This window comes from Ranitomeya imitator, chromosome 5 (assembly GCF_032444005.1).
Source record: "Ranitomeya imitator isolate aRanImi1 chromosome 5, aRanImi1.pri, whole genome shotgun sequence".
Taxonomy (NCBI): Eukaryota; Metazoa; Chordata; class Amphibia; order Anura; family Dendrobatidae; genus Ranitomeya; species Ranitomeya imitator.
This window is the reverse complement of record NC_091286.1, coordinates 656,590,209-656,609,566: the sequence shown is the minus strand read 5'-3', so window position 1 is coordinate 656,609,566 and position 19,358 is coordinate 656,590,209. Positions and strand designations below refer to the sequence as shown.

Here is a 19,358-nt window from a genome sequence, read left to right as displayed (position 1 = left end):
TATCCTGGACAACCCTATAATTGCTTTCTTGAAAACCCCTAACTGGTTTTATCCACTAGTATTAATTATAGATTAGCAAAACAATATGCAGGACCCTGGTCTAGGGGTCACATCGGTAGTCCAAGGCCATCAGACCAGAGCCCTATGAACCTCTTCTTACATGCTAGCATCCCCCATTCGTAGAGAACCCGGAGATACATCTTCATTGCAACGTTACATAGGCATGAAGTCACACCGAGCCAATGAATCAGACTATGTAAAGAAGCTGCGGAGACACCATCACGTGTTTCTCGACGCAAGCAGTGAATAGCCAGGCCTTTCCCCGGGAAGGAACAACCAAGGGAAGGGCAGCATCCTATGAAGGAAAGCCACCTATGCCAAGCATGGTATCCATCCACAGACAGCTGTTTCGGGGTTTTTGCCCCTCATCAGTGTGGAGTAGGAATCTGGCTATTAGGAGCAGTGCCTAGTAAAAAGGCTATAAAGGCACAGATGATTGGCCTCGGGGAGACCAAATCATCCAACACCGCGGAGACACCATCACGTGTTTCTCAACGCAGTGATTCCAGAACACTGCCCCCATCCCTTATGGGAAATATGCAGATGCATGTAAAGAAGCTGCGGAGACACCATCACGTGTTTCTCGACGCAAGCAGTGAATAGCCAGGCCTTTCCCCGGGAAGGAACAACCAAGGGAAGGGCAGCATCCTATGAAGGAAAGCCACCTAGGCACAGGGGATACCAGCAGGTAGGAGAAGTTTTGAAGGACTCTGGTCCAAAGACCAAAGACTACTGACATGGCCACTGGACCAGAGTCCTGTGAATGTTTTTCCTGTTCTTTAGTAATAATGAGTCCATTACATGCAATCTAAAGTAGAGGATAGTAGCTAGTACTATTATGGGGGCCTGTTGGACCTTGGAATTTGCAAGTGTATTGCAATATGGATGCATTTTAGGGTGCAATACTTGAACCCACTGTTCTACTGAGTGGAAATAATATCAGACCTTGGAGCAGTGTTCCCCAACTCCGGTCCTCAAGAGCCACCAACAGGTTATGTTTTCAGGATTTCCTTAGTATTGCACAGGTGATTGAATGCTTGCATGTGCAGGTGATGCAATTATCACCTGTGCAATACTTAGGAAATCCTAAAAACATGGACCTGTTGGTGGCTCTTGAGGACCGGAGTTGGGGAACACTGCTTTGGAGAATGGATTCAATCATCGGGATATGGCTCCTGGGACCCTAAATTGCAGAAGCCCAAAAATCATATGAAAGGTACATTATAATATAATTTTAACAATTTTAACAAAAATAAAATAAAATTCTGCCTGCTTTGTGTAAATGCACACACCTAAGAATTACCACCGGCATCGTAGAACCAAATTTGTGAAAACCGGGACTGTATTCTACTGTGCGGAAAGGTTTATCTCCAGGATGAGCCTCAGGGATTCCATTTCGAGGATCGAAAACTAGAAAGTGATAAAGAAAAAAAACTTTTGAAATATATACAGTATTCTTAAAATTATGTGAAAAACAGATCTTTTTGCCCATCTCAACCAATAGAAGGGGGGGCTCTGATTAGTCGCTGTTGTCAGTTTTTCTACTAATCAAATATTTCTTATTTTTATCAAAGCGGTCTAAGGCTGGGTTTACACTGCGTTGTGTGAACCCATTTAACGGACTACGTTACACTGCGGCATAACGTGGTGTAACGTAGTCCGTTAACGATGCCATTACTTGTAATGGCGAACGCATCGCTAGCGCACGCCCTCAATGGGCATGCGCTAGCGATGTGCCATCATTGAGTGACAGACCCGAGACGCGACCTGCAGCGTTTTCGGGTCCGTCACTCCTAGCGCACTGCTAGCGCACTGCTAGCGCAGATGGAGCTAGCAGATGCTCCATCTGCGCTAACGCAGTGCCAAAGTCGGCACTTGCGTTAGTGCAGTCCGTTTAACGGATTTGTTGAACGGACTGCACAACGCAAGTGTGAACCTAGCCTAAGAGAAAAACTGCATCTTTTGCCCATGGCAACCAATCAGAACTCAACTATTATTTTGTAAACGGCTCTGATAAAATGAAAGCTGTGCTGTGATTGGTTGCTAGGGGGAACAAAAATAGACTTCTTTTTTGAGACTTTTGATGAATCTGCCCCATTTAGATTTGTATCACAGAAATTGGAAGAGTTGTCTGATAACTTTATCAGTGGCTTGAAGAGAAAATATGTCTATAGTAGCTGCATAATGGAAGAGTGGTCACTGACACATTACTGAATAAAACAGCAAACCTTGTCTAAGAAAGAAAGGATATGGCAGGAGCAAGCCAGACAATGGTTAAAGGGGTTGTGTGGCATTAGAAAATCATGGCTACTTGTCGTAAAACACCACTGTACCTGTCAATGGATTGTATGTGTTAATGCAGCTTATCTCTTCATCTTGATAAAGCTATAGTATCACACAGTTGACCCATGTAACTAAGAAAGAAGCCATGTTTTTCTCATTCTGCGCAAAAGTCTCAAAGTAAAAAGTGAGATGAAAGAAAGACAGGCAAGGGAGTTGTTGCTAATCCCAGGGTAGGGTTGATCATTTCTGGAGTGGAGCAATCAGAGAAAATCACATTATATGGCTCAAGGGCCAAGTAAGATTTTGACAAAAGGAAGTCATTAAAATGGGATTATTCCTCATGACAGAATATATGTTGGTGGTATATGGTTTGTCTACTTGGTAAACCTGCCATGCCCACTCCTCTCCCCCAAGTGCCGAGGCTCATTCCAAACCGCGCTGGCACCAGCTCATGAATCCTTTCTATGCTTTTTCCAATTGTGACCACAGCATCTTCATTTAATGGCCTTTGGCTCAATCTCGAGCCATGGCGACTTGATGGATGAACAATCTGTAGAAAGATCGATCCTGTGCAAATCTAGATATGTCCACCAGGGTCTTCTCCACCATTATCTTGACAGTATCAAGCCATCAGTTTCCTGGTTTTCTTTGCCTTCTTTCAACAATGATTTTCTTCTCTAGTGATTGCTCTCTTCGTATGGTGTGTCCAAAGTAGGCAAGTCATAGCTTGGTGATCCTTGCCGTGACTGACTTGATTTGTCTGGCTTGATTTGTTCTTCTTGCCATCCATGGTATTGATAGCATCCTTCTCCAGCACCACATTTCAAAAGAGTCGAATCTTCTTCTGTCTTGTTTCTGTATTGTCCAGGTTTCACATCCATACAGTATATTACTACAGAAAAATCAAACTACTGTATGAACAAGCCATGTGTTCTTTGCCCTTTAAATATTCCTTGATTTGAAGACCTTGTCCAGTGACTTCATTGCTGATTTGCTCATAGATATTCCTTTACAATTTCCAGTTTTCCACCATCAAATGTGTCCCATTTGTACCTGGTAGTAGTCAATTAGGAGATTGGAAATTGAGGAAAGTATCCCTTCCAAACCCCAACGCATCTCTCCCTGCAATGCAATGACCGGGCTTGTAAGAAACAAAAAAACTATGGAAATTGAAGCTCACTTGACCCTCCTTTTCCCACACGCTACATTACAGCAACAGCTCGGGTCAGCCCAGCCTAGATATTACAAGTTCCGTTGTGGAGGAGGAGTACAGGAGAATTGAGCTATACAATAAACCAGCTAACAATATTGTAAAAACACACAGGTAGATATGCGACACCCGCTAGGGCCATGAGGTACTCAGAACCAGGTCAGACAGTTCTTAAAGGGGTGGTCACGGCAGCAGTGACCCAGTCCGTGGCCCTGGGCACGCAATAAAAGTAATGCGCTGATATTTGGGAATAAAGTTTATATAGGAAAGGGGATTGTTCGTGATGCCACCCGTGGTATTCGGCTTTAGATGGCCGACGCTGCTTAAGGAGACTGCTGGGGCCCATGGTGATGCAGCTGGGATGTTTCTGCTCCCCACAGGTGAATCGGGGCTCCAGGGCTACCGGTACAGTTTTGTAAGGGGATTGTGGACATTGGGGTGCAGGACTGTGGGTACAGGTAATGACTAGAGGACACAAGGGCTGCAGATTCCTTTACCTTTAATTCCTGGTTGAAGGTGCAGTCCAGAGCACAGGTAACAGGTGGTAAAGGAGATCCGGGCAGCCTGGAAACAATTCAGGATCCACCTAACCAGGTGGATTTAGAGGCCTTACCTTTGCGCTCCTCCCTAGGTCCTTGGTGCCTTAACTCCTCACAAGTTCCTGTTACAATCTGTCCATGAAATGGAACATTTCCCCGCATGGCAGGTAGCTCGAGCCTGTTCCAGGTGTCACTCCCTTGTGATGACTCCGGGCTCTCATATGCTGCTGTGTCTCAGGGTGTCAGCAGGGGCCAGGGGACTTGCAATCTCCAGCCCTCTGGATCTAGTTTCTGGGCCTGCAGTTCCCACACAACCATGGTGTCCGGCCTTTGGCGCTCAGTCCTGGGGTGAGCCCAGTCGCAGCTGCAATCCCCCAGGTTCTCCTCACTTGCCTCTTCCTCCTTCACTGTCTGCTCCCCAGAATAACACTGGGTCTGACTGCCTAACGCCGCCTCCAGGCCAGAATTTATAGGGAAGCTGAAACAGGTATTAGAGCTCCCCCTTCTGGTCGGGAGTCTGGAAAGGTGTTGTATGCTGAAGTACCTGGAAATGGGATTCCTCCTTGCTTCCAGGCATTACATCACCCCTTGTGAGGAAGGCAATGCCACTGTGGCAACCTGACTCCTGGGGTACCATTGTAGAGAGCAGAAGATAAAATCAGTTCAGACAGGGTTCCCCACAGGAGTATAAGGACCACAGAAGCAGATTTCTATTTTTATGTTAGCTTGATAACTCACAGTGTTGGAGATACCTTTGTATGAGCACACAGAAGAGGGAAGGGAAAGAGTGTGCAGCACTGAGCAGAAGTAGGGTGTTAATAGCAAATGTAGTTTTAGCAGATAAGAATAGGACCATGCATTCAGCTCTGTGAAGCTGCATGCACAGAGGGGCAGAAAGAGATGAAAAAGTTACTAAAGTACAAGAAAGGAACGTTATATTGGGCTTAGTCTGCATAGGCCGCCTCTCATTATCTTATGCCCCTCTTTATTAGTATTACGCGAGGCTCAAGGTCCAATCATATGGGGAGAAGATAGGACCTACTGTGGAATATAAGGCCCCAGTGATATAAATGGTACCTGACAGGAGGGGACCCCATTTTGTATTTAGGCCCAGAAGCTACAAGGTCGGCCTAAGATAATTTCATCATATAATGTATCACCGAATTCGCTGACTTGTTCACTCCTTCCCTATAGAGCAATCCTATTCTTTGCAATATTTTGATGTTGGAAGTGTTTTGTCTGTTGCCGTTTTTCTCTCTTTTTTTTTTTTTTTGCTGGCTCATTCAATTTTTCAGTTATAAAAAGAAGCCTGAAATATTCATTACTGGATGAAAAGCGCAAGGAGGCTTGAAGAAAGGTTATCTGATGTTTTTTTGTGTGTGAAATAGCCTCTTAAGAGTATGGCCATAATTCACAAACTCTTAGGCAAAGGCTCCCTCTTTTGGATGATTAATGGAACTACATCTCAGGAATAAGATTTTAATACATAAAATGACGAGTAAATGTGGTTCTGGGAAATTACTTTAAAAAAAAACCTTTGGAGAATGCAATAAGAAACAAATAGAAAACAATAAAAGTAATCACATTTAGTTAAATTGTAACCAAATAATATTTGATAGATAGATAGATAGATAGATAGATAGATAGATAGATAGATAGATAGATAGATAGATAGATAGATAGATAGATAGATAGATAGATATAGATAATAGTGGAGCGCCCGCTAGGACCAATACTCAGTACCAGGTCGGTACAGTTTTTAAAGGGATGTGTCACGGCAGCAATGACCCGGTCCTTGGCCCCGGGTGTCCAATAAAATATGAAAAAGTGGAATAGAGTTTATGGGATATGTGTTTGTAAGACCACCTGTGATACTCGGCCAGGGATGGCCGACGCTGCTTAAAGGGGTCCACTGGGGCTGATGTTATTGCAGCAGAGTTGGTATAGCTCCCCACAGGTAGAGCTTAGTCCTCATGGCTCCCGGTGCAGTTGGTAAAGGATGATAGATGGTGAAGCGCAGGAAATAATTGGAGGACACAGGATTTGCAGTCTCTTTACCTTTTACTGGTGAAATTGCAGTCCAGAGAACAGGTTACAGGTGATCTTTGAAATCTGGGCAGCCTGGAAGTGGTTCGGAATCCTGTTAGCCAGGTGGGGTTGGAAGCCTTCCTTTCTGCACTGAATTCTGGGTTCTTGATGCATTAGCTTTCCTCAAGTCCCTCTCTCAATCTGCCCATTTAGGTGGAACTCTATCTGCATGGCAGGCAGTTTGAGCCTTTTTACAGGTGTCCCTTTTTCGTGGTGACTCCAGGCTCTAATCTGCTGCTGTGCCTTCGGGTGGCACTTGTGGCTAGAAGACCTGCAAACTCCTGCCCTCCGGTTTCTGCTGTGGGGCATAGAGTTCCCACACAACCTCGGGCTCCGGTGTCCGGTTTCTTTTGCACTTAAACCTGGAGTGAGCCCAATCGCAGCTCCATTCCAGTTTCTCTCTCCTCCTGTGCTTACTCTCCCTTCACTGTCTCACACTGACTGAACTCTAACTCCTCGTCCAAGCCAGAACTTATAGGGAAGCTATCCTGAAACCGGGTCTAGAGCTCCTGAGTCGCCCGCTAGGGCCGTGGGGTACCCAGTACCGGGTCCGGTGTTCACAGGGGGATGTCATGGTGGCAACCCGGTTTGTGGCCGTGGGCGCCCATGTAAAAGGGGAAATTGATTAAAGTTTATGTTCGTGACCCCGCCTGTGGTATTCAGTCAATGTGGACCGACGCTGCTTTAAGGGGTCCTCTGGGGTGATGTTGTGGCAGCTAGATGGTATAACTTCCAACAGGTGAAGTGTATCCCCAGGGCTCCCGGTGTATAGATGGAAGATGGTGAATGGTGCAGTAAAGAATGAGGACACTAGGTTGCAGTCTCTTTACCTGGTTTACTGAAGATTTCATGCAGCCACAGTCCAGGGCACCAGGGTCCAGCCGACTTGGAGGCGAATCCAGAGTCCCTTTTACCAGGTGGAGTTAAAAGCCTTCCTCTAGCGCGGTGTTGTTGTAGTCACTTACTGCCTATGGCTTCAGATAAGGTCCTCACTGTTCTCTCTGTCCCCCATATAGGATAAGACAATACCTGTATGACAGGAAACTGGAGCCTTTTTACAGGGACTCTAGCACGCCCCGAGCTCTATGCGTTACTGTGTCTTCAGGTGTGGGTGGCGGACAGGTAACTTGCAGTTCAGCTGTCCTACCGGTCTCTGCTGTAAGTCTTAGAGTCCCTTACAACCTCGGTGGTCTGGCTACCGGTGATCTGCGCTTCAGAGGGAGATATCTCATTTGCAGCTGTTCTCCCCTGATATCACTCTCCTGTGCTTCGCTCTCCTGCACGCTCACTGAACAATGTTCTTTCCTTTTGTATGTCTCTTTCTCCAGGGGCTGTAGTACCTCGGACTAGAGGACCCCTTCAGACCTTCTGACACTCTGTCGGTCTGCGCTCTTCTCTCTCTATAACTTTCTGAACCCTTTCCCTCCAGATCAGAATGTATTTATAGGGGAGTTCACCCAAAACTAGGCTTAGAGCTTCCCCTTCTGGCCTGGAGTGTGAACATGTTGTATGCATTGTGATTACCTGAAAAAAGATATCCTTCATCGCTACTAAATGTAACATCACTCTCCCCATGAGGAAAGCAATGCTACTGTGACGACCAGGACCCTGGGGCGTCACACTCCCCCTTTTGGCCTGGAGTCAGGAAAGTGTTGTATGCTAGTGTTACCTGCTAAGTGGACTCCTTCTCGGTTCCAGGCATGGCATCACCCTCCCCGGGAGGCAGGCAATACCACTGGAACCATTGAGCTGTGCTACAGGTTTCCCGGGGGCAGACTTAGAGACTGGGACAGGAAGGAAGCTGGGCAGAGAGTGGGAAAGGTGCGCACGCAAGTGGCAGAGCAGTGTGTGCAGCAGTCAGGGCAGGATGCAGCTGCGCCGGGAAGGAGAGAGGGCTCCCGGTCAGAGGACAAATGCAGGAAGATTGCCCCGAAAGACTGCATTTTGTGAGCACATGAAAGCGGACTCTGCTGTGACTGGAGAGGGGCACCTTGACACCCATGCAGAGATAGTGGCCCGTGCAGAGACAGTGGGCCGTGCAGAGACTGTGATCCCTGGTACCCACGGTGTCAGTGCAGAGCCCCTGATTCCTGTTGAGAGACTTAATATTAGACTGAGCCTTGTTTTCCCAGGATAGGCTGTGCTGCAAAAGCTAAAGACTCAGAGCCTGTGCATATCACATTAACTCCCAAACCCCAGGCAGCGTGCTCCCAGAGACTACTCAGCCCACGGACAACTGAGGGACGATAAGTGCCGCTGTTTCTCGGCGCCTATGGTAGAGAAGACGACCCTTCAAGCAAGTCCTCATCAGACTCATAAGTGTTCTTTTTCTCAAGAAATCCCACTAAATTCTGTTACACTGTTTGACTCCCATATTTTGCACAGTTATCTTTTCAGTTCATATTCTACTGTTTTCTCCCTGCGAGGAGAATATTGTCCCTATTAGGGTTGAGCGAAACGGGTCGGCCACTTTCAGAAGTTGCCGACTTTTGGCAAAGTCAGGTTTTATGAAACCCGACCCGACCCCTGTGTGGGGTCGGCCATGAAGTCGGCGATCTTCTGAATGTGGTATCGGAATTCCGATCCCGATTTCCGATATGTTTGCAATATCGGAAATCGGTATCGGAAACCATATTTAATGTAAAATAAAGAATTAAAATAAAAAATATCGCTATACTTACCCTCTGACGCGCCCTGTTACTAACCGGGAACCTTCCTTCCTTCGAATCAGCGCTTCCAGGACCTTGCGGTGACGTCGCGGCTTGTGATTGGTCGCGCGGCCGCCCATGTGACCGCTCGCGCGACCAATCACAAGCCGCGACGTCACGCAAGGTCCTGCAAGCGCTAATTCTTAGGAAGGAAGGCTGCCGGAAAGAAGCAGGGCGCGTCCGAGGGTGAGTATATTCCTATTAGGTATATACTCACCCTCGGACGCGCCCTGCTTCTTTCCGGCAGCCTTCCTTCCTAAGAATCAGCGCTTGCAGGACCTTGCGTGACGTCGCGGTGACGTCGCGGCTTGTGATTGGTCGCGCGAGCGGTCACATGGGCGGCCGCGCGACCAATCACAAGCCGCGACGTCACCGCGACGTCACCGCAAGGTCCTGGAAGCGCTGATTCGAAGGAAGGAAGGTTCCCGGTTAGTACCAGGGCGCGTCAGACGGTAAGTATAGCGATATTTTTTATTTTAATTCTTTATTTTACACTTAAATATGGATCCCAGGGCCTGCAGGAGAGTTTCCTCTCCTTCAGACCCTGGGAACCATTGGAAACCCAATGCACTGCATTGGGTTTCGAGTTTCGGCCGACCCCGACCCCGACTTTTTTATAGGATCGGCCGATTTCACTCGACCCAACTTTTGAAAAAGTCGGGTTTCGTGAAACCCGACCCGATCCTATAAAAGTAAAGGTCGCTCAACCCTAGTCCCAATTAATAAATTCCCCCCCAACAGTTGGTCTGTCTGTTCCATGGTGACATACTCAACCCTGCACTCTATTACAGATGGATAGACAGATAGATGATGGATAGATAGATAGATAGATAGATAGATAGATAGATAGATAGATAGATAGATAGATAGATAGATGACCCCCGTGGGGGGTTGTCTCATTATGCTGCCCTCTTAAAGTTTCTTATGTTTCACTATTTACATAAATAATCTAACCTTTCTTCCTTCTTCCGGTGCTCATTGGTAGCGTGTGATCATGGGAGCCCACCTGGCTGCTCTTGTGAACCCCACCTATGATACATCTCTTTCCAACATGGTAAGTAGTGGAACATCCAAAGTTAGGATAAAAACTCCATTCACTTCCAGCTTCCAGGCTGCTTCCTGAAACAAATGTCAATGACATTTCATAAAATGTATTTTGATTTTTTTTCTAGGCTTAAATAGTCATTGTTTCAACAAACCTAACACAAATCAATAGTAAAAGCAAATATTGTAAACTTTGTAATATATCTAATCTGCTTCTTTCTCCACTTATGTGCTACTTTGTCCACTCTGGAAAAAAACTTGTTCAAATCCATCACAAACAAAGAAAGGCTCGCCTCCAGCACACTGAGATTTCAGGTTACTCAGCCTTTTATACTCTATAGAGATGAGCGAGGAAGGAGAAGAGAGGAGCAGAGTGAGAAAACAAGCAGAGGCAGACAAAACAGGCTGATCATGATGAAGTTAGTTTATGATTTAGGTTATTACGAACTGAATTCACAGCCACTCAGCTCAGTACTGTGGTAACTAAGATTTCATCCATACTGCTGCTGCTTTTGGGCATATGCTAAAAAGAGAAAGTTAAAAGGGATCCCTCATGCCTGTGTGTGCCGTGTATGGGAGACAGCATAACAGCGAGTCTCTGCCCACCAGCTCAAAGAGAACTGAAAATTAGAAATAATGTTAGTTCTCATATGCACACATATGACAGCAGATTTTGAAAAAATGATATCGGTTGCATAGAGTGAGATCCAGGGCCGGACTGGCCATCTGGCAATTCTGGCAAATGCCAGAAGGGCCTGTCTGGTCATGGGCTGCCTTGTCTGCTATGTTGTTAACAGAATTGGTGATCTCAAGATACCCATACTGTTATCAGTTGTGATGGAGCACAAAGTCGCTGACTCCGTCACTTACCCCAGCAGCCATGGGTATCATTAGAAATATTGGTCTGGTAGAAAATCTCCCTTTGCTCCATCCAGGATAACATTAGTAATATACCCCATCTGGTTCATGGGGACGGGAACAACATGGGCCTGTGTGATTTCAATTGCCAGGGCTGAATTTCTGCCCCAATCCGTACCTGGTGAAATCACGACCGGTCCCGTGTGGGAACAGGGACCATCCAATATCCGAGAACGCATATTCAACCGAGGTGTATTGTGGTCCAGAGGTTTGCCAGCTTTCTGCACTGCAATACAAGGTGCCAGCCAAACGGAAGAAGTCAGCCAACGTCAGCATACCCATCATGGGTAGTGCATGGCAGCGACATCGTGTGCCAGTACCGGGAAGCTAAAGTCAGCTGCCGGCTCCTGGGCTGGCTATAGAAGAGTATACCGTTTCTTGGCCTAAACAATGAAGGCTCCTATTTAATTGACCACAAGCAGAATTCTTGAAAATTACACTCAAATCATAAATCTAAAGCAGGAATACCTTTCTAATTACTTTTCCCATATTACCCAACCTTGCATACTCAATAAAGCAGTAGATCTTTTCACTGTCACCCTCAGTGGTTAGATACAGAGGACTTGAGAAATGAAGAAGTTCCTTGATCCAAATGTTGTGCTCACTTGGGTATGATCTCTGTAGCCTTATGCTCTCTGGGAATTTTGCATCCTTTATATGAGGCAGTGGAGCTTCCGAATATCGAGGTGAAGGCAGCCATCTTATACAAGGTTTCCAATCTAGATCACAGCTGTGTAGGACGATAGGAAAATACGATATGTCATATTCTCTATAGGCTTCATATACATGACTATTATATTAAACTATATTAAACATCTAGTGTATGGTGTTTTTAGTATTTAAGGGAAATGATATGTCTCCATATGAACAGTCTTCGCGCATTGTATAGTTTGATTCTACAGTCATGATCACTTCCATCAGACCCCAACGTCCTGATAACCTACAAAAAATATGTTGGGGGAATTGATATGGTCAAATTCAAGGCAAAAAGTGAAATGATTGAAAGTACTGACAATTTTTCACCATTCAAAAAGTTTTAAAAAATTAAAAAAAAAGAATCAAAACTTACTTTGGATAGGTGAGTAATTTGTAGGGAATATTTGGAAGAAAACGTCTTTTTTCTTGTTCTTCTTCCGGATTAAAAGGACATTCATAGCGGCTGTTCCAGCAGCCATAATGCAGTAAATTGTTACAGTTTTCTACAACACCTGCAAACGTAAGAATTTAGTGATAGTGATCATAGTGGTGGTACGTAGGTAAAGGTATATTTGCATTAGTGGGGGTAATAATAGTGGTCGCAGTAAAAGTGCTAGTAGTGGTGGTGATAGTATTAGTAGAGGTAGCAGTAATGGCAGTCGCAGTGTTTGTAGCAGTAATGGAGCTTGTAGTCATACTGGAGGTAGTAGAGGTACTGGTAGTAAGTAGTAGTGGTAGCTATAATAGTAGTTACACTAGTAGTGATAGTAAAAGTGCTATAAGTAGTAACAGCAGCAGTAGAAATAAAAGCAGTAATTGTTATATTGGTACTAGTTGTTGTAGAGGTAGTTGCTGTACTGAGTATAGTAGTTATAGTTGTTGCGTTAGCAACAGTAGAAGCAACAGTAGTAGTAGTAAAAATTAGTGATGAGCGAATATACTCGTTACTCGAGATTTCCCGAGCACGCTCATGCAGCGCCCCAGAGACCTGGTCGTTGCATTATGGCACTCTGCCGCTAAGGAGAGTGGCGGTACGTCTGATGGCACTAAGGAGTTCTCCTGACCAGGTATCACCAGAACACATTACGCTTCACACTCCGGCCACTAGGGGGAGAAAAAGGCTTTATTTATTGGGCCACTCCTCACACTGGTAAAACTAGGGGCTGGGGAGGAAGTTAGTCAGAAGCTGACTGGGTTGGAACCAGGCAACATCCCGTGGCAGGGGGTGTTGCAGGGAGAAGGCACAGGGGAGTCTGTTATGACCTGGTGGTCAGGACAATAATGGACCTGGTGGTTAAGAGCACACGGAATGACCAGATAGTTACTGATAATATAGGACGAGCTCTGAGACGTGGGAACTCTGCTGACCGCAATCCCTAAACCTATCACACACACTAGAAATAGCCGTGGAGCGCTCCTGACGCTCCCTAGGCGCCTCATCACAGCCTAAGGAACTAGCTAGCCCTAAAGATAGAAAAATAAAGCCTACCTTGCCTCAGAGAAATTCCCCAAAGGAAAAGGCAGCCCCCCACATATAATGACTGTGAGTAAAGATGAAAATACAAACACAGAGATGAAATAGATTTAGCAAAGTGAGGCCCGACTTACTGAACAGACAGAGGATAGGAAAGGTAGCTTTGCGGTCAGCACAAAAAACTACAAAAAGACCACGCAGAGGGCGCAAAAAGACCCTCCGCACCGACTCATGGTGCGGAGGCGCTCCCTCTGCATCCCAGAGCTTCCAGCAAGCAAGACAGCAATCAAAATAGCAAGCTGGACAGAAAAATAGCAAACCAGAGAAAAACAAGCAGAAACTTAGCTTCTGCTGGGAAGACAGGTCACAAGAACGATCCAGGAGTGAACTAGACCAATACTGGAACATTGACAGGTGGCATGGAGCAAAGATCTAAGTGGAGTTAAATAGAGCAGCCAGCTAACGAATTAACCTTGTCACCTGTGGAAGGAACTTCAGAAGCCGCAGCCCCACTCACCACCACCAGAGGAAGCCCATGGACAGAACCAGCCAAAGTACCATTCATGACCACAGGAGGGAGCTTGACAACAGAATTCACAACAGGAGTCCCTGTCAGGCGTGGGAACCTGGCAGGTGCCTAGCGAACAGAACAGAATGTAACGGAACCGCGCCTGCACACCCTGCGGCAGTATCCAGGAGAGAGACACGAAGGGAAGGATATTGTGGAACAGTGTAAACGAGATAAAGCACAAAGGAGAGCCAGTATAGAGTCGTGCTGAGAGAGAGAGGCAACATCTTACTGAGGCGCGTAGGCCGGAACACCGCAGGAGTAACTGACTTCAAGCCTTACTTCAAACTCCGCCGGACAGTCAATTATAAGTTGGCTGTCTACCTTAACCCCTTAGTGACGAAGCCAAATTTTTTAAATCTGACCAGTGTCAATTTATGTGGTAATAGCTATGCAACGCTTCAACAAATCCCAGTGATTTTGAGATGGTTTTTTCGTGACACATTATACTTTATGATAATGGTAAATTTAGGTCAATATGTTTTGTGTTTATTTATAAAAAATATCAAAAATTTGAGACAAATGTTAAAAAATTAGCAATTTTCTAAATTTGGATGATTATCCCTTTAATCCAGATAGTAATACAACAGCAACCCATTAATAAATAACATTTCCCACATGTCGGCTTTACATCAGCACCATTTGTAAAATGTTATTTTATTTTGTTAGCATTTTAGGAGGATTAAATTGTACAGGTCCTTCTCAAAAAATTAGCATATAGTGTTAAATTTCATTATTTACCATAATGTAATGATTACAATTAAACTTTCATATATTATAGATTCATTATCCACCAACTGAAATTTGTCAGGTCTTTTATTGTTTTAATACTGATGATTTTGGCATACAACTCCTGATAACCCAAAAAACCTGTCTCAATAAATTAGCATATCAAGAAAAGGTTCTCTAAACGACCTATTACCCTAATCTTCTGAATCAACTAATTAACTCTAAACACATGCAAAAGATACCTGAGGCTTTTATAAACTCCCTGCCTGGTTCATTACTCAAAACCCCCATCATGGGTAAGACTAGCGACCTGACAGATGTCAAGAAGGCCATCATTGACACCCTCAAGCAAGAGGGTAAGACCCAGAAAGAAATTTCTCAACAAATAGGCTGTTCCCAGAGTGCTGTATCAAGGCACCTCAATGGTAAGTCTGTTGGAAGGAAACAATGTGGCAGAAAACGCTGTACAACGAGAAGAGGAGACCGGACCCTGAGGAAGATTGTGGAGAAGGACCGATTCCAGACCTTGGGGAACCTGAGGAAGCAGTGGACTGAGTCTGGTGTGGAAACATCCAGAGCCACCGTGCACAGGCGTGTGCAGGAAATGGGCTACAGGTGCCGCATTCCCCAGGTAAAGCCACTTTTGAACCATAAACAGCGGCAGAGGCGCCTGACCTGGGCTACAGAGAAGCAGCACTGGACTGTTGCTAAGTGGTCCCAAGTAGAGTTGAGCGACCTTGACCTTTTTAGAGTCGAGCCGGGTTTCGCGAAACCCGACTATCTCAAAAGTCGGGTCGAGTGAAATCGGCCGATTATGACGTAAAGTCGGGATCGACCGAAACACGAAACCCAATGCAAGTCAATGGGGCAGCATAGTCGGCAGTGAGTGGGGGCCAGGAAAACACCTAGAGTGCCCATTTTAATGTCAAAACCATCCATTCTTCTTAATGAAGCTTGTCAAGCGTAATTTACCTTATAATAATTGGAAGGCATTTGAAATTGGGGGTCATTTGGCTAAAGTTGTGGTGGGTAGGGCTGGTTCAAGTAATTAGTGGGCCCAGGAAATCTGGACCACGTCACGGCAGTGGAGCAGGGAGAGGTAAGTATTTCAACTTTGCAAGTGCTGTGAACCTGAGCAAGCAGGGGGGGCCCACTCGTTGGCATTGGCACTGGCACAGGGCCCCTCAAAGTACAGCGGTGTGTTTGCACGGCGGGGGCGCCTCCCACCGGCAGCAACACTTTTGCGTACCATGAGAGGCCCTGTGCCAGTGACGTCGCCAACTAGTATTCCTCCCCCCACCTGATGAAGGAACCTGCACTTTCATCTGCACCTTCCTGTTTGTCCCCGTGTAAGGTGGTATGGTATGCGGGAAGGGGGACCTGACTTTCAGCAGGGTCACAATCTTGCAGTGTAGCGTGCACGGGAAATGTTGCGTTATGGGTCAATGTACCAGCAGACTCATCTATCACTGGCTGGGCAATGGGCAGGATGAGGAGGAAACACAGATATAGGCCCAAAGAATAAAATGGGCTAAATGCAGTTCAAAATTGGTAACACAGGACTAATCAGGGGGCATTGCAGTGGAGGACAACTGGAATGAGAGGCTGACACAGAGAGTAGGCCCAAATCAGTAAGTAGTCGAAATGCAGTTCAAAATTGGCAACAGTAGTAAACAGGCGGCACAGCTTTGTTCAGTGGAGGAGAACAGCAAGGAGTGGCAGACACCGATAGTAGGCCCCAACCCAACTAGTAGGCCAAATGCAGTCTAACATTAACAACTACTTAACGAGCGCCTGAAAACGGAATTTCAGGACAGGAAACCAGGAGAACAGCAAGGAGCGGCAGACACCGATAGTAGGCCCCAAACCAACTAGTACGCCAAATGCAGTTGTTCCGTTTAACCACAATTTAATGAGAGCCTGAAGATAGAAGTTCAGGAAAGGCAACCTGGAGAACACCTTGGAGTGGAACACACCATCTCTCTACACCCCATACCCAATTTGTAGGTCTAATGCAGCGTAGTTTCCAACAACTACTAAACGAGAGCATGATGATCGAAGCATTGGCGAGGAAACCTGGGGAACACCTTGGAGTGGAACACACCATCTCTCTACACCCCATACCCAATTTGTAGGCCTAATGCAGCGTAGTTTCCAACAACTACTAAACGAGAGCATGATGATCGAAGCATTGGCAAGGAAACCTGGGGAACACCTTGGAGTGGAACACACCATCTCTCTACAGTGGAACACACCATCTCTCTACACCCCATACCCAATTTGCAGGCCTAATGCAGCGTAGTTTCCAACAACTACTAAACGAGAGCTGGAAGATCGAAGCTCAGGAAAGGCAACCTGGAGAACACCTTGGAGTGGAACACACCATCTCTCTACACACCATACCCAATTTGTAGGCCCAATGCAGCGTAGTTTCCAACAACTACTAAACGAGAGCCGGAAGATCGAAGCAATGGAGAGGAAACCTGGGGAACACCTTGGAGTGTAACACACCATCTCTCTACACCCCATACCCAATTTGTAGGACTAATGCAGAGTAGTTTCCAACAACTACTAAACGAGAGCCGGAAGATCGAAGCAATGGAGAGGAAACCTGGGGAACACCTTGGAGTGTAACACACCATCTCTCTACACCCCATACCCAATTTGTAGGCCTAATGCAGCGTAGTTTCCAATAACTACTAAACGAGAGCCGGAAGATCGAAGCAATGGAGAGGAAACCTGGGGAACACCTTGGAGTGTAACACACCATCTCTCTACACCCCATACCCAATTTGTAGGCCTAATGCAGCGTAGTTTCCAACAACTACTAAACGAGAGCATGAAGATTGAAGCAATGGAGAGGAAACCTGGGGAACACCTTGGAGTGGAACACACCATCTCTCTACACCCCATACCCAATTTGTAGGCCTAATGCAGCGTAGTTTCCAACAACTACTAAACGAGAGCATGATGATCGAAGCATTGGCGAGGAAACCTGGGGAACACCTTGGAGTGGAACACACCATCTCTCTACAGTGGAACACACCATCTCTCTACACCCCATACCCAATTTGTAGGCCTAATGCAGCGTTGTTTCCAACAACTACTAAACGAGAGCCGGAAGATCGAAGCTCAGGAAAGGCAACCTGGGGAACACCTTGGAGTGGAACACACCATCTCTCTACACCCCATACCCAATTTGTAGGCCTAATGCAGCGTAGTTTCCAACAACTACTAAACGAGAGCCGGAAGATCGAAGCAATGGAGAGGAAACCTGGGGAACACCTTGGAGTGTAACACACCATCTCTCTACACCCCATACCCAATTTGTAGGCCTAATGCAGCGTAGTTTCCAACAACTACTAAACGAGAGCCGGAAGATCGAAGCAATGGAGAGGAAACCTGGGGAACACCTTGGAGTGTAACACACCATCTCTCTACACCCCATACCCAATTTGTAGGCCTAATGCAGCGTAGTTTCCAACAACTACTAAACGAGAGCCGGAAGATCGAAGCAATGGAGAGGAATCCTGGGGAACACCTTGGAGTGTAACACACCATCTCTCTACACCCCATACCCAATTTGTAGGCCTAATGCAGCATAGTTTCCAACAACTACTAAACGAGAACCGGAAGATCGAAGCAATGGAGAGGAAACCTGGGGAACACCTTGGAGTGTAACACACCATCTCTCTACACCCCATACCCAATTTGTAGGCCTAATGCAGCGTAGTTTCCAACAACTACTAAACGAGAGCATGAAGATCGAAGCAATGGAGAGGAAACCTGGGGAACACCTTGGAGTGGAACACACCATCTCTCTACACCCCATACCCAATTTGTAGGCCTAATGCAGCGTAGTTTCCAACAACTACTAAACGAGAGCATGATGTGACAAAACACTCTGGGATCGCCTTTGCTGGGGTCAAAGGACACGTGGTTTGTGCATTGAATCTGAGGCGTACAGCAGGTTTCTGAGCAGGCTGACCTCAGGTCAGATTTATTAACGTGAAAGCAACACAAAAAACAAAAACATAAAAATAAATCCTAGCCTGTCCGGCACTAACTAAACAAATACGTTGCTATCTCAACAACTGGGGGGCTTCTCCCACCCAGCTAACATCACACAATTCTGGAGCAGAGCTCTTCACTCACGTTTGTCCCACACAGGCAGGCAATCTGTGTGCCCCAGGCAGACACTGGAAACACCCAGCTGGTCATCTTTTATTCCTGCAATCATTAACCCATTAGCACCCTGAAGATACTGAGTGGCCTAATTCACATAGGACAAACACCTGGGCGAGATATACCTGCCTCCATCTACCACACCAGCATGAGTCTTACATATCCCCCCCCCCTTGCTCAGACCACTCCGGTCGAGCAAGAACACTTTTGAAACAGTGCACTCGGAATAGGGCATCGGCGTTCCCCATCTGCACCCCAGGTCGGTGCTCCACCGTAAAAGAGTAAGCCTGCAGGGCAAGGAACCACCGGGTTACCCGACTATTACGGTCCTTGTGGAGGTGCATCCACTTGAGAGGGGCATGGTCGGTGACCAGCCTAAACTTCCTACCAGCCAGGTAATACTTGAGGGAGTCGAGAGCCCATTTAATGGCTAGGCACTCTTTTTCAACCACCGCATATCTCTGCTCATGTGCATTCAGTTTCCGACTGAGATAGAGGACCGGGTGTTCGACTCCGTCCCTCACCTGGGAAAGTACAGCTCCGACACCAGTATCAGAGGCATCAGTTTGTACCACAAACTCGCTGCTGAAATCAGGAGTCACTAGTACGGGCTGAGAGCACAAAGCCGGTTTCAGGCTGTGGAAGGCCTCTTCAGCAGCTGAGGTCCATTTTACCATGACGGAACCCTTCCCCTTGGTAAGATCCGTCGAGGGAGTAGCCATGGCTGCAAAATTGGGTATGAACCGGCGATAATAGCCGGCAATCCCCAGGAAAGCCTGCACTTGTTTCTTGTTCACTGGTTGTGTCCAGCCCTGAATTGCCTGTATTTTGTCGATCTGGGGTTTAACCACTCCTC

At 46.4% G+C, this 19,358-nt stretch overlaps 1 protein-coding gene across 1 annotated transcript in view; it reads right to left on the bottom strand.

Annotated features, from left to right (window-relative positions):
- The window catches only part of SPATS1 (spermatogenesis associated serine rich 1), a 137,995-nt gene that overhangs the window by 37,296 nt on the left and 81,341 nt on the right, over positions 1-19,358 (bottom strand). Inside the window, exons 2-5 of the mRNA XM_069728184.1 lie at positions 11,920-12,058; positions 11,456-11,580; positions 9,843-10,007; positions 1,353-1,470 (exon numbers count right to left, since the gene is read on the bottom strand). Of these exons, the coding sequence (XP_069584285.1) occupies positions 1,353-1,470; positions 9,843-10,007; positions 11,456-11,580; positions 11,920-12,058 (547 nt within the window). The remainder of the gene's footprint in view (positions 1-1,352; positions 1,471-9,842; positions 10,008-11,455; positions 11,581-11,919; positions 12,059-19,358) is intronic.